The sequence below is a fragment of the Oculina patagonica genome, chromosome 1 (assembly GCF_052425735.1).
Source record: "Oculina patagonica isolate OP01 chromosome 1, crgOcupat, whole genome shotgun sequence".
Classification (NCBI taxonomy): domain Eukaryota; kingdom Metazoa; phylum Cnidaria; class Anthozoa; order Scleractinia; family Oculinidae; genus Oculina; species Oculina patagonica.
Genome location: NC_135758.1, coordinates 38,177,682 through 38,189,231, shown reverse-complemented (window position 1 = coordinate 38,189,231; position 11,550 = coordinate 38,177,682). Strand labels below are relative to the sequence as shown.

The 11,550-nt window shown below is 39.4% G+C and overlaps 2 protein-coding genes across 3 annotated transcripts; one reads left to right on the top strand and one right to left on the bottom strand.

Moving 5' to 3' along the window:
- The first annotated feature begins 478 nt into the window (after positions 1-478).
- Positions 479-5,094, top strand: LOC144629083 (UDP-glucuronosyltransferase 2C1-like). The gene is made up of 5 exons (XM_078487273.1): positions 479-917; positions 1,917-2,523; positions 3,085-3,294; positions 3,718-4,006; positions 4,393-5,094. The coding sequence occupies exons 1-5, from the start codon at positions 576-578 to the stop codon at positions 4,670-4,672; spliced, it is 1,728 nt and encodes a 575-aa protein (XP_078343399.1). The 5' UTR covers positions 479-575; the 3' UTR covers positions 4,673-5,094.
- An 829-nt stretch (positions 5,095-5,923) lies between these two features.
- Positions 5,924-10,869, bottom strand: LOC144629119 (UDP-glucuronosyltransferase 2C1-like). 2 transcript variants are annotated; one of them, XM_078487327.1, is made up of 6 exons: positions 10,827-10,869; positions 10,518-10,608; positions 8,675-9,278; positions 7,924-8,130; positions 7,166-7,454; positions 5,924-6,317 (listed from the first exon to the last, which is right to left on the bottom strand). In XM_078487327.1, the coding sequence occupies exons 3-6, from the start codon at positions 9,186-9,188 to the stop codon at positions 6,035-6,037; spliced, it is 1,293 nt and encodes a 430-aa protein (XP_078343453.1). In that variant the 5' UTR covers positions 9,189-9,278; positions 10,518-10,608; positions 10,827-10,869; the 3' UTR covers positions 5,924-6,034. The 2 variants fall into 2 exon arrangements, with proteins under 2 accessions (XP_078343453.1, XP_078343444.1); XM_078487318.1 differs by lacking the exons at positions 10,518-10,608; positions 10,827-10,869 and adding an exon at positions 10,002-10,319.
- Positions 10,870-11,550: the final 681 nt, after the last annotated feature.

Here is an 11,550-nt window from a genome sequence, read left to right as displayed (position 1 = left end):
GAGCATTGCGCGTTTTTTTTTTTTTTTTGCAGAAGGAAAAGAAATGAACAAAAAATCATAACACATGTGCACATGCAGAGTCGCGGTACTGCTCATTAAACTGAATAGTGTTGACCGGGTGGCCTTTGAATGTCCTAATTAATATTACCGTCATTCAACAAGAAAAAGTTGCTTTCTCAAAGACATGCAATCTGATAAGCTGTTTTGATAGTATTTGCTATCAACAGAAAGACGCGCTATCAGCAAGAAGCCTTTGATTCAATAATATTGTAAGTTTATGTATTAACAGCAACGCGAAAGTCACCAAACAAAAAAATTAATGAACAGAACAATAGTTTGCCACGGACACACGCCCACAGTCTTCGAAAGTAGACGCATGTGGAAGGCAAGCAAGACCTTCATTTAAAACAAAAATAGCGGAAAGAAACCAAATGCTATCTTTCTTCTTCTTTCTTGCAGAAAATTATTATTACTTTTGTTACTTCCATAAATACTGTAGTTCCGTCGATGGTGTGTTAAAAATAGTACAGCATCCTCGATTTACGTGAAATTTTACTTCTGCTTAAGTCTTGAGCATGCGCGATAAAAACCGGAAGACCACAATTTCTGACCTGAAAACAATCTCATCAAGTGCAGTGTGTTCCAGCGACCCTACCGCTGACCGAGGAGCTGCGGGCACAATCTGGGCACGAGATTGCCGTTTGGTTTGCGTGACAAAAGTTTGTTTCAGCTGCTGTTGTGCCAGTATTCAAAACTTCATTCCATCGTGCACTATGGCGGCATTTCGAACGCTGTTGTATCTTTCAATTCTTTCAAGTTGCTCGGCTGCGTATTTTGCCATGTTTCCAATGATGGGAAGGAGCCATTATATGTTTGTCGCTAGGGTTGGGCAAGAACTGGCTGAGAGAGGTCATAAGGTATGCAATTTAGAGCTACAAATTTTCATTCTTCCACCTTACGATTTATTAGTTTTAACAATCTACTGCTGCCCCTAGCAAAGAGTATATCGTTGTGTCAAGTAAGGAATTTAAATATGGTAGAATGAAACAGCTTATTGTTTTCTCAGAAAGGGCTGACTTTTAATGAAGAAATATTTCATTTTTGAAAGAGTTTTATATTCGCAGAACCTGCTGTTAAAATGGTAATAAGTGGATTAAGTGGGAAAGTACGGTTAGCAAGGTATACTTAAATGTTAAGAACATAGAGCAGTTAGAATCCTGGTAAAATATTTCTTAGTGACTCTCAAAATTGTTCAGAATCGACCGCGTCTGTTCTTGTTTACTTTATGCTCGGAAATGTCGCCGAGCGTGACTCTATTCAAGATCCCCTGTCAGGTGGCCCAAGCATGATATTTGCATATAAATGGTGTGCTTTGTAATAGTAGAACAATTTGTATGGGTTTTAAACCGGGAACTTTTGAACAATAAATAAAAACGAAACTAAGTGGACGAAACATAACTTGGTGTTGTTTGCTATCGTCACAACGTGTTTGCAAGCAATTTGGAGCTATTTTCGCCCATTTTCTATATCATGTTTACCGTGTATAAATAACATGACAAGGTAGAAGAGTTCAGTGGTTTTCAGTCGCTTCCAGCGTTCGATACGTGTCAACCACTGAGCTCTTCTACCTAGTAGTTTGGAGTAAAAGTAGTTGTGTAAAAGCTTGTATTTATCTTCAGTCTCGTCCCAAGGCACTTTCCTCCTTTAAGGGGAAAAGTGTCCTTGGGACGAAGTCCAGTGTTGAAAATGTTTCACAACCTTAACTTAACAATGAATAAAAAACTTAGGGTTCATTGTCGTGCAGTGGTATTTACATTTTGTTAAGTACAATAACGAAGTTTTGATAAGCTTAAAGTGTCATTTAGTAACTTGAAAAACGATAATCATTGAAATTTTTTTCTGTTTGGCACATGCAGGTGAAGATATTTGTGGGAGCGACCCAGACTTACGCCGCAAATGATTCAAACGTACAAGTTTTCAAAGATGACAAGTTCGCAGCAACGTTTATCAGATCCCTACCCAATATGCCTAACCTAGGTGAAATGGAGATGATGAGCGTTTTTTTGGAGCTGCAGTCAACCTACTGCGATGAAATGCTTAGCGACGCCGAGTTGATGGACGAAATAAGGCACGCGGATCTTGTTGTTGGCGAATTATTATATTTGTGTTCGTCTTTAGTTGCGGATAAATTGTCAGTTCCACATGTTATCCTGTCTGTATCCTCGCTCTCTTCACCCATGTCGATTGCGTTTGGATTACCCTCCCCTCTCTCGTATGTGCCGCAGTGCCGGTGGCATGCTCATTATAAACACGGCATGAATTTCATGGACAGAGTGCAGAATGTCTTCCAGTGGATGAAATTGTATGTGGTACACATTTACTATTTATGCCCGATGTTCAACAAGGTTAAGACGAAGCACAACATCACACCCAACAACGACATCCAAGAAACTCTTGGCAGAGTTGATATGATTATCAGTCAAATGGATTTCACGTTAGAACCTGCAAGGCCAATCTTTCCAAGTAAGCATCTTAGTTGCAAAAGGTGTACTTTGTTCTATATTTTAAAGTTCCTCACAATTATTGCCTTCGAATATCAGAAACGTAGTTGAATTGCCACTTTAGAACTGACTAATGATATAGATTGCTCTTTGCTCCATTTTATTTTGTGGTAGCTTGTGAAATAAGATTTCTTGCCCTTCGGAGAAGATTCCAGGGTGACCGAAAACTGCCTTACACTGACTCATTGCAACTCGGTTTCCTGGTCACTGACTTGAGTAGTCTCCTCTTGCAGATAGTAGACTGCGAGCGCGAGCTAGCGGAAATGGACGAAGGAGGAGACATCAATATATACTTTCTTTAAGAGGGGTATGCTTGCAGTATAAGACAAGGAGCTAAGTGAATTATTGTTGTTGAGTGGGTGGGGAAGGAAAGGGTGTATTACCAAACTAGATCAAGAAAACAAACGATTTAAGAAGCATCAGTTCGTGCCTTTCAATACCCGGTCTGCCCCTCTGTCTTTTCTGGCATTTGATTTATTGTTTGACTGATTGATTAGTATTTTTCAAACATGCTTACTTCAAGACACTCGAGTTGTTGGTCCATTCCTACCCAGTCCCGCCAAACCCCTACCAAACGAGTTGGATCAGTTCATGAAGAAAGCTGGGGACGAAGGTGTGATCTTGGTGTCGTTTGGTACGGTCGTAGAGGACATGGATGAAGCATTACTGCAAATGATGGCTACAGCGTTCTCCAAAATACCACAAAAGATTATATGGAAACTCAAACTGAAGGGTATGTCGACCAAACCAGTTTGACCTGAGATGATAAATGAAAATGGTTTTGTTCATATTCCCAGCAGTTAGCTATAGGAAGTACATCTAAGATCATACCCATACCTGATCATCTAAGACTTTCCTAAAGTCCGTTTTTGGCATACAATATAAAAGGGACGCCTCTAAACCATTATGCCCTCATTTTACCGCATTAAACTTGTTCTACTTGTTAAAATGGTTTATAGCTGTGGGTTATGATGTCATAACACATCATTTGGTCCGCCATCTTGGATTTCATCATTTCCTTATGAGGTTACCAATTAGCGCAAATTGATACAATTTTTTTCCAAAACAACACAAATGACTTGCACGCAATCGTATAGATTAACTGGAGACAACATTGCATACCGCTAGACTATTTCTTCTTTCTCAAACTTAACAGGCATGTCCAAGATCTCATTGAGCGACAATGTCAAACTGTTGACGTGGACACCACAGAATGACATTCTTGGCCATCCCAAGACGCGTCTATTTATAGGACACGCAGGAGTCAACGGCCTTCTGGAATCTACGTACCACGGGGTGCCCATGATTTTGTCGCCTTTCCATGGAGATCAGTTTGATAACGCCCGGCTCGCAAAGGAAGCTAGGTTTGCTGAGGTGGTGAACTTGGGGACTACGTCAGCAGAAGAGTTTGTTAGCTTGATTCGCAAGGTGTTAACACAACCAAGGTAGGACGTACAACAATACTCTTCTGGAGGCCGTTCCCCTCGGTAAACCACTTTACTGTGATGTTGGCATCCTCATCATAAAAGATTACTACTAGATATACTATAACACAACCCTAAATTCTGCGCGGAGTATGAGCCACCAACCTCTCCCCGCGGAATATCAGTTAAATCATAAAGTTGATAATTATGAACTTCTGGCTTTAGTACGGTTAAGAGCGATCTTCGAGTGTCGAAAGTAATCTGAGATTTTTCTGAACAAAACGAATGAGAAAAGTGATTCTCTTCTCGGCGGCACGTTCTTGTAAAGTGGTGTACCACTAAGTAGCTTTAGGAACTGCATTGCCTTAAAATATGTGAAATTAAAAAAAGTGACATCTTTCTTCTAGTTACCGCGAGTCAGTGGCGCGAATATCAAAATCCGTCAAGCAACTGCCACGACCGCCTGTCAAAGAAGCCGCTGATTGGGTGGAATACACGCAGGCTCTAGGTGGCTTACAGTATCTCAGACCAAGGGGCCTGGATCTACCGTTTTATCAGCTTTATCTTCTTGATATTTTGTTCTTAGCATTTTTAATCTTAGTTGTTGCTTTATTAGCTATTAGATTCATGTTGAAATCTGTAATTAGGTGTTTGTCAGGATCTACAAAGAAAGAGAAGGCAAATTGAAAAACGGACTGATTAACACAAATATTTCTTTTTTGTTATTGAGGTTGTTATAATTAGTCTTTTAAACATTTCAGTTCCATTAGTTTAGAATCGAATTAAGGCCCGAGGCACGACATCGTACACCATGGTGTACAAGTGGTCTAAACTAAACTGCTTGTCAACGTCAGCTCCGTAAATTGGTGCATGCAAAGTTGCACTCTGCATTTCAGCTAACGTGTATCAGAAAAGCAAGTGTTAATTTCAAAATATTTCGACTACTCTAACTTACACGTAAAGTAAAGTAGAGTAGTGTGATGATGTAACTTTTTTTGTAAGTTTTGAGTGTTTTCAATAAAGTTTTCCGAAAAAAAACCCGACGTAATGTTTACGCCTTCTGAGTTTAGTCTATTTAATAGGGAGCACGTCCCCACACCAAATCGGGACTGGGACGGGGGGGGGGGGGGGGGGGGAGGAGGTGGATCTACCTTCCATGCATGTTTATAACGCGCTACAACGGTGACGTAGTCGAAGATCACGTATCAAATTAAATTCACTCGACTGAAGACATAAAAAATAACGTCGATATATTTTAAAATTAAAACTTTTAACTCTGAGTCCGTTAAACCACTGTTAGTAGTTTTTATTCACAATTAACTTTTTTAAAGCGAACTGTTATCGGAAGCGTGATGGCAAAGGGCAAATTGTATCAGTATATTCTTATGCAAACAATCGAGTTATTTCGGAGAACTAGACATTCCCAGTCGCGTGGCTCGCTACTTTGATCTTCGAGAGAACAATAGCCTGCGAACAGGCTTTCCAGAGAGCCAGAAAGCCTGTTCGCAGGCTAAGAGAACAACAGTACAAACAACAGGAACAACGCCCGTAAACCCAGAAACAATAGCAGCTGCTACACTAGAGGACTAGTAGAATTATATGCCTACGAGTGCTGCTAAACTACTATATAGAAAGTTCTCAGAGGAGGGGGGAGGTACAGAATAGGGAGGAGGGAGAAATGGCCAAAAAAATTAGGGAGGAAGGAGAAATTTTGACTAAAAAAAAAAAAGGAAGGAGGGAGAAATTGGCGCAAAAAAGTAGGGAGGAGGGAGATTTACTCTCCTGTCCCTCCCCCCTCTCAGTGAAACAAGGTGTAACAGTGAACAGAACATTGCGCGCGCAGTATTGGTGCAACCAATCACAGGTCACGTTTAAAACGTTCAAAGTATAATGTTAGAAGGACTGGACAAACCGGGTTGAGAATCAATAAAATAGTATTAATAGTATTTTTATTGTCTAATGAGCCGTTAAGGATCGAACATGGTGGATCGTACCTATGATCATAGTTCCCGAATAAAGACGTTGAATTAGGAGGCATTCCGTCTTTTTTCAGAGTCTCTTTTCTTTGTCAGCAAGCCCATTATTTCTCATATCAAACCACCGTGAAAGAAGATACTTTAAACTGAACCATAGAAATGCAAACGTTAGAAATATAACAAACAGAACATCTAAGAAGTAAAGTTTGTAGAACGGTAAGTCCAAACATCGCGGGCGCAGGTGTTGTAATCCACCCACAGCGTGCGTATATTCAATCCAGTCAGCGGCTTCTTGCACAGGAGAGCGAGGCAGAAGTTTTACAAACTTGGACAATCTGACTGCAGACTCACGATAACTGTAAATAAATAAACAATTAAACATAAATGAATTTTGACGTACTGTTTGCTGAATCAAAATGCACTATAATGTTTTCGAAGTAAAAGTAAGCAAGTTGTTTATAGTTCAAAATTTAAGCGCTAGCGGTGCGAGACAGGGAACGGAATATATGAAATAGAGCAAACTTACTAGAAAGTGTGACGTAAATCTCTTTCTTAATTACAGTAATATGATTGTAAGAACGTTAACAATAACCTAAATGGTGGCTCAACAAGCCGCCATTTTGAGAACAAAGAAGACCCTAGGGACGAGGTTGGGCGACGGTTGGATGATGCAGAAATTTTAATCTGTCGGTTTATTATCTGTCGGTTTATCATACCATTGCCTTTGTTTTGACGACCTATTAAATAATGCTATAACGGTCGAGAAACCAATCTCAAAAGCGCACAGGCTTTGAAAACACATAGTCATGAGGATGTTTTGTTCAGCACCTCTGAACAAAATTGCTGGTTCAAAGGAGACCGATGCTTCTACCCCTTGGTGATATTTAGTTAACAATTACTCCACGAGCGAGCGTTGTGTATGAGATGGTAGATAGTCAACGAGGTGCGTAGCGCCGAGTTGGCTATAACGATCTCATATCCAATAAGCACGAGTGCAATAATTGTTGTATTATAAACGCTCAAAGAATTGCAATATTTGAGCTCCCCAGCTATTTTCGTTGACGCGTTTTGGCTACCATATTTGTGGTCAATGGTATATGAGCTCATATACCATTGCCTGTTAACCAATCAAAACGCAGTTATTGCAATATACCATTACTAGTTTTTAATAACTATTGCGAGTAGCGTATGGCTGATTGCATACCTCTTGTTTGATATAACTCTACTGATGACTTCTATCAACTCATCTGCTGTGATCGCGTCTAAGTTTACAACCTCGGCGAATCCTTTCCGTTTAGCTAAATACGCATTATCGTACTGATCCCCAAAGAAAGGTGTGCAGATCATGGGGACACCGTGATAGGCTGCCTCCATTAATCCATGACCACCTCCATGATTTATGAACAGCTTTGTTTTGTTGTGACCGAGGATGTCGTTTTGAGGCAGCCATGATGCCACTTTGATGTTGTTGCTTAATTTAACCTTTGTTTCCCCTAGATTGGTGTCACATCAAGTAAAGTATATGTGAATTGTGATGAACAGTGAACTAATGGTTATTGTGGACTCCAGATCGAGAGCTCCGGGTTCAAGCACTAGCTTTGGTCCTTGTGAAACTAGGTTCTTAGTCAAGACACTTTACTCCCACAATTGAGCCTCACTCAACCCAAGGCCGGGTTGGTCGAAAGCCGATTAACACAGACCCAGGATTGAAAGTTGATCGAGGGTTTAATTTCTCTTGTATAAATTAAAAATGTTTTTATTGCTTCTGTTTTGTGGAGATTGAGATCAGTCGACGTCAATATACGTGATTCAAAGGCTACCATATTCATAAAAAAACATTTCAGGTTTAATTATAAAAACATTTGGTCTAAAATCTAAACGGATCTCGAGCCTGGTTTTTGTTATCGGAAATGCTTTTCCATGGAATATGACATAAAACACTTCCTTAAAGCAAACACTTACCTATATTAAGTTTCCAAATTATTCTTTGAGAAACTCTCGAGAAAGCATCCGCCAGTAATGCCAACATTTTCTCGTTTATATTCCCCATAATGGTACCGAACGATACTAGAATCACGCCTTCGTCCCCAGACTCCTGCATAAATTCCTCAAACTCGTCCGGCAAGGGTTTGGCAGGAGCTGTCAGAAGTGGGCCGACAACTTTAGTATCTAGAAACGTATAAAGGAAAACAAAATGAAATCAAGAATAGTACTATTTAAATGCACATTCACAACCAGAAAAGCGAAGACCACAAAATGTTAGTAGACCTTGGCACTGCAAGGACTTGCAACGAGTCAGTTTACTGATCTAAGATGCTAGCAATATTTTGTGGAAAATTAAAATACCTTTTTTTATAAAGGCAAAACACTCGTTTCTGTGTCTTAAGACTATATTTTAGTTTATTTGAAATTCTACTCTTCCCATTGGACTGCGACATCCAAGAAACATGCATCACGTGGTACATTTGGTTGTATCACATGATCAACCGTGTTTGGAAGACTGTAGCACAACTGACGAAAGCCACTCAAGCTTCCCTCCCAAACACGCACAGATTTGATGTTTTTTCTCGTCTCCATTTAGTAACCTCAGTCCCCAGGCTCAACTAGTTTCTTAACATGTAATTCTTTTTGTTTTCTTTTAACTATTCATGTAAGTGCACTTGAGCAAAAAAAATATTATCGTTGTTGAATAAATAACACAAAGCAAACTTACTTGGTAAAACTGGCCTTGGATACTCCAGAATAAAAGGCTTTTGCGATATGATTAAATCAACTCTTCCAACAGTCTCATAAATAGTTTCGTCCGGTGCAATATTGTATTTCTCCTTTAGATCATGAAACGGAGGCACCATACCGTAGTTAAAAGCACAGTAAACAAGAATCCAGTGATAAATGTTTTGCAATCGTTCTACAAAAGACATTTCGTCTGCCAAGGTTGACTTGAACTGAGGTACAAAAGATGGCATAAGTGGGACACCAAATGCACGCATGGCCGGCAGATTGAGAGTGTTTAAAAGAACGACAATATGAAGTAATGAGAATTTGCTGGCGATCAGAGACGAGCACATGTACAACCCGTCGCCGACAATGAGATCAGCATTTCGGATGTCATTTATAAGCTCTTTGTCATTCAGTACCCCTTCACAGTACATAGCCATTAGTTTGGACATGCTTGCCATCTCTGATACAACATCAAGACCTTTCTTTGGCCCACGGCGAGTAAGCATGATTTGATAAAGCGGCTGAGGTGTCTTGTAAATGCGAACGTTTGGCTGACTTGTCACATAGCTTTCAGTATCTCCGACAACAACTTGAACCTATGAAACAAATAAAACGGGTTTTAAGTGGTTGAGCTTGATAAAGGAAATCCAAGGTGTTGCAACCCCATTTGTGGCACTATTTGTGGCCTTACGTGACACTTGTCACGCTAGAGATAGGTAACGGGTAACAACAGGTAACAGCATTACCATAAATACACATACTTGCATGCCAGAAAACATTAACATCATTTGTTAGTCCCTTTGGGCTTTGTTTTCCGAGTAAGAAAACACTAACATATTGCATTTCCATTTGGGACTTAACTATTAAAAGCGAGCAACGGGGGATAGAAAACAGTTAAGTCACGCAACAAAATATATTCTGAATATTTGTGACCTCTTAAAATTTGTGAGGACGAAAATTAAGGTTCTTTGAATATCACTGTATACGTTAACAAACTTTAGAAGCAGTAGACCCACCGAGTAAACTACAAAATGCAATTTAGAACGAATGGGATCAATAGAACACGTTGCTTTGTATTTGTGATGTAAATTTATATATTAACGAAGTCCAACTGCTTGTATACGATTTCAAACAAGTTTGTAAAAGTATGCAATAAGACACAAAGCAACCCTGAACCTGCAATATCTCTCAATACACTTTGTAATGATTAGTCATTTCTTCATGAATCTAAACTAGGCACGAGGGAAAAGCTTTGTAAAGCATCACAATAATGTAAGCTTATGTATATTATATTTGCAGAAAGAATGTACTTGCCGGACCTTGTGTCCTCTTTGAGCTAATTCCTCTGCGAGTTTTGTAAACACCATGAAATGGCTCTTACCAGTAGAGGGAAACATTACTAATGTGGCTGCTTGACAACATTTCAGAGCGAAAAGAATAATAAAATGCCGACCGAAGGCGACCGCCATGTCCAGTGAAACCGTGACGAAAATTTGTCACGCAAATTAGTCTTGGACCCAGATCCCCCTATGCCTAGATCACAGAGGAGTCTGCTGCCTTTGGAGCTGATGCCTTTCCTTCATTTGTTTTTCTTTATTATATCATTTTTCTAGGATGGTGACCAATGTGCTGCCTTCTTCGCAGCCTATATAAAGTCGTTTGACAAACAGTTGTGGATTAAAATGTACGCATGAGAAGACCGGACTAACAATTTTCACGTTCCACGAGTGGCTAGTTCGTCGTGTAAGCCTGCACAAAACTACCTTCGAGTGGCAAAGAAAAAGTCCGATCCGTTCACAAATTATAATTTATCCTTAAATATTTCGAGAACAGACCGATTGCTGCTCAGTTCAATATAATATAATTAAATGGTTGGCTTGCAAAGAACACTCCCGCTCTTTGGTACAGTGGTAGTAGGATGAAACCCTTAAAGAAGAGAGGAAAACACTGTTAATAGTTCATATAAGAAAGAACAACTGTCCTTGGTAACCAGCTTCAGTTCATTTTAACTGAAGCCTTAATCAACCTTCAGAATAATCAATTTCCGCTATTTAACCAATCAATCAAAGATCCAGTCCCCTCACGATCGCATAATGCATGCATAATATAACAAGCCTGGTCAGACGTTGGTGAAGCATGGCTACCTTCTATCATATCTTCTTTCTTCCTCTTCTTTCGAATTGATTAGCAGCCAGATTTGCGTCCTTTCCCATGTTTCTATGAGCTGAATTCATTATCTGGTGATGTCTAAACCAGTGGGTAAAGAGAGTAACAAGAAGACATAAAGAGTGTGCGGTGTTTATAATTTTGCATGTACGGCGTATCTGCGAACCTAATATAGTCAATATTAGGGAAAATCGAAATTACGAACTTCTGGGAAAATGGATCTGTAACATTTCTTACGGTCCTTTAACATATTCGAAACTTCACATGTACATTGAAAAAGAGACCATTCCTTGACTAACTACTTTAATACGAGATTTCATTTTCATCCACGTGTCACTATGTTCTGTCGAAAGACACTGTGTGAATTTTGTAACAGAATTGCTTAATGGAACTGAAATCCATCATCAAAATAATTATCTCAACGCTAACTTGTTAACACTAATGAACATTCATCTTGCATTCTTGAAGGGCAAAAGGTGTAAATCGTGAACTACAGAATAACAGTCTCGTATTAAATGGTGGCAAATTCTCGCATAGAGAGATGTAAGGAATACAAGCAATTTCTTTTCTGAAATATAAAAAACGTTTTCCTTTAAAAATAATAACTCTTTGATTAAATGGTTGACATAGAATCGTTTTCCCGTGCTTCCAACTTTTATATGATGACTGAAAATCCTTTCTTTAAAAAAACTTCGCAGTTTT

What these genes read in the sequence shown, in the direction of transcription:
- LOC144629083 (XM_078487273.1), top strand. Translation starts at nt 576, where the DNA reads ATGCGCGATAAAAACCGGAAGACCACAATTTCTGACCTGAAAACAATC. An exon ending in TGGCTGAGAGAGGTCATAAG is followed by an intron (nt 918 to 1,916) that starts GTATGCAATTTA and finishes TGGCACATGCAG; the next exon opens with GTGAAGATATTTGTGGGAGC. An exon ending in ATGGAAACTCAAACTGAAGG is followed by an intron (nt 3,295 to 3,717) that starts GTATGTCGACCA and finishes CAAACTTAACAG; the next exon opens with GCATGTCCAAGATCTCATTG.
- LOC144629119 (XM_078487318.1), bottom strand. Translation starts at nt 10,151, where the DNA reads ATGGCGGTCGCCTTCGGTCGGCATTTTATTATTCTTTTCGCTCTGAAA. An exon ending in TAGCTCAAAGAGGACACAAG is followed by an intron (nt 9,279 to 10,001) that starts GTCCGGCAAGTA and finishes TTTGTTTCATAG; the next exon opens with GTTCAAGTTGTTGTCGGAGA. An exon ending in AATTTGGAAACTTAATATAG is followed by an intron (nt 7,455 to 7,923) that starts GTAAGTGTTTGC and finishes ACACCAATCTAG; the next exon opens with GGGAAACAAAGGTTAAATTA.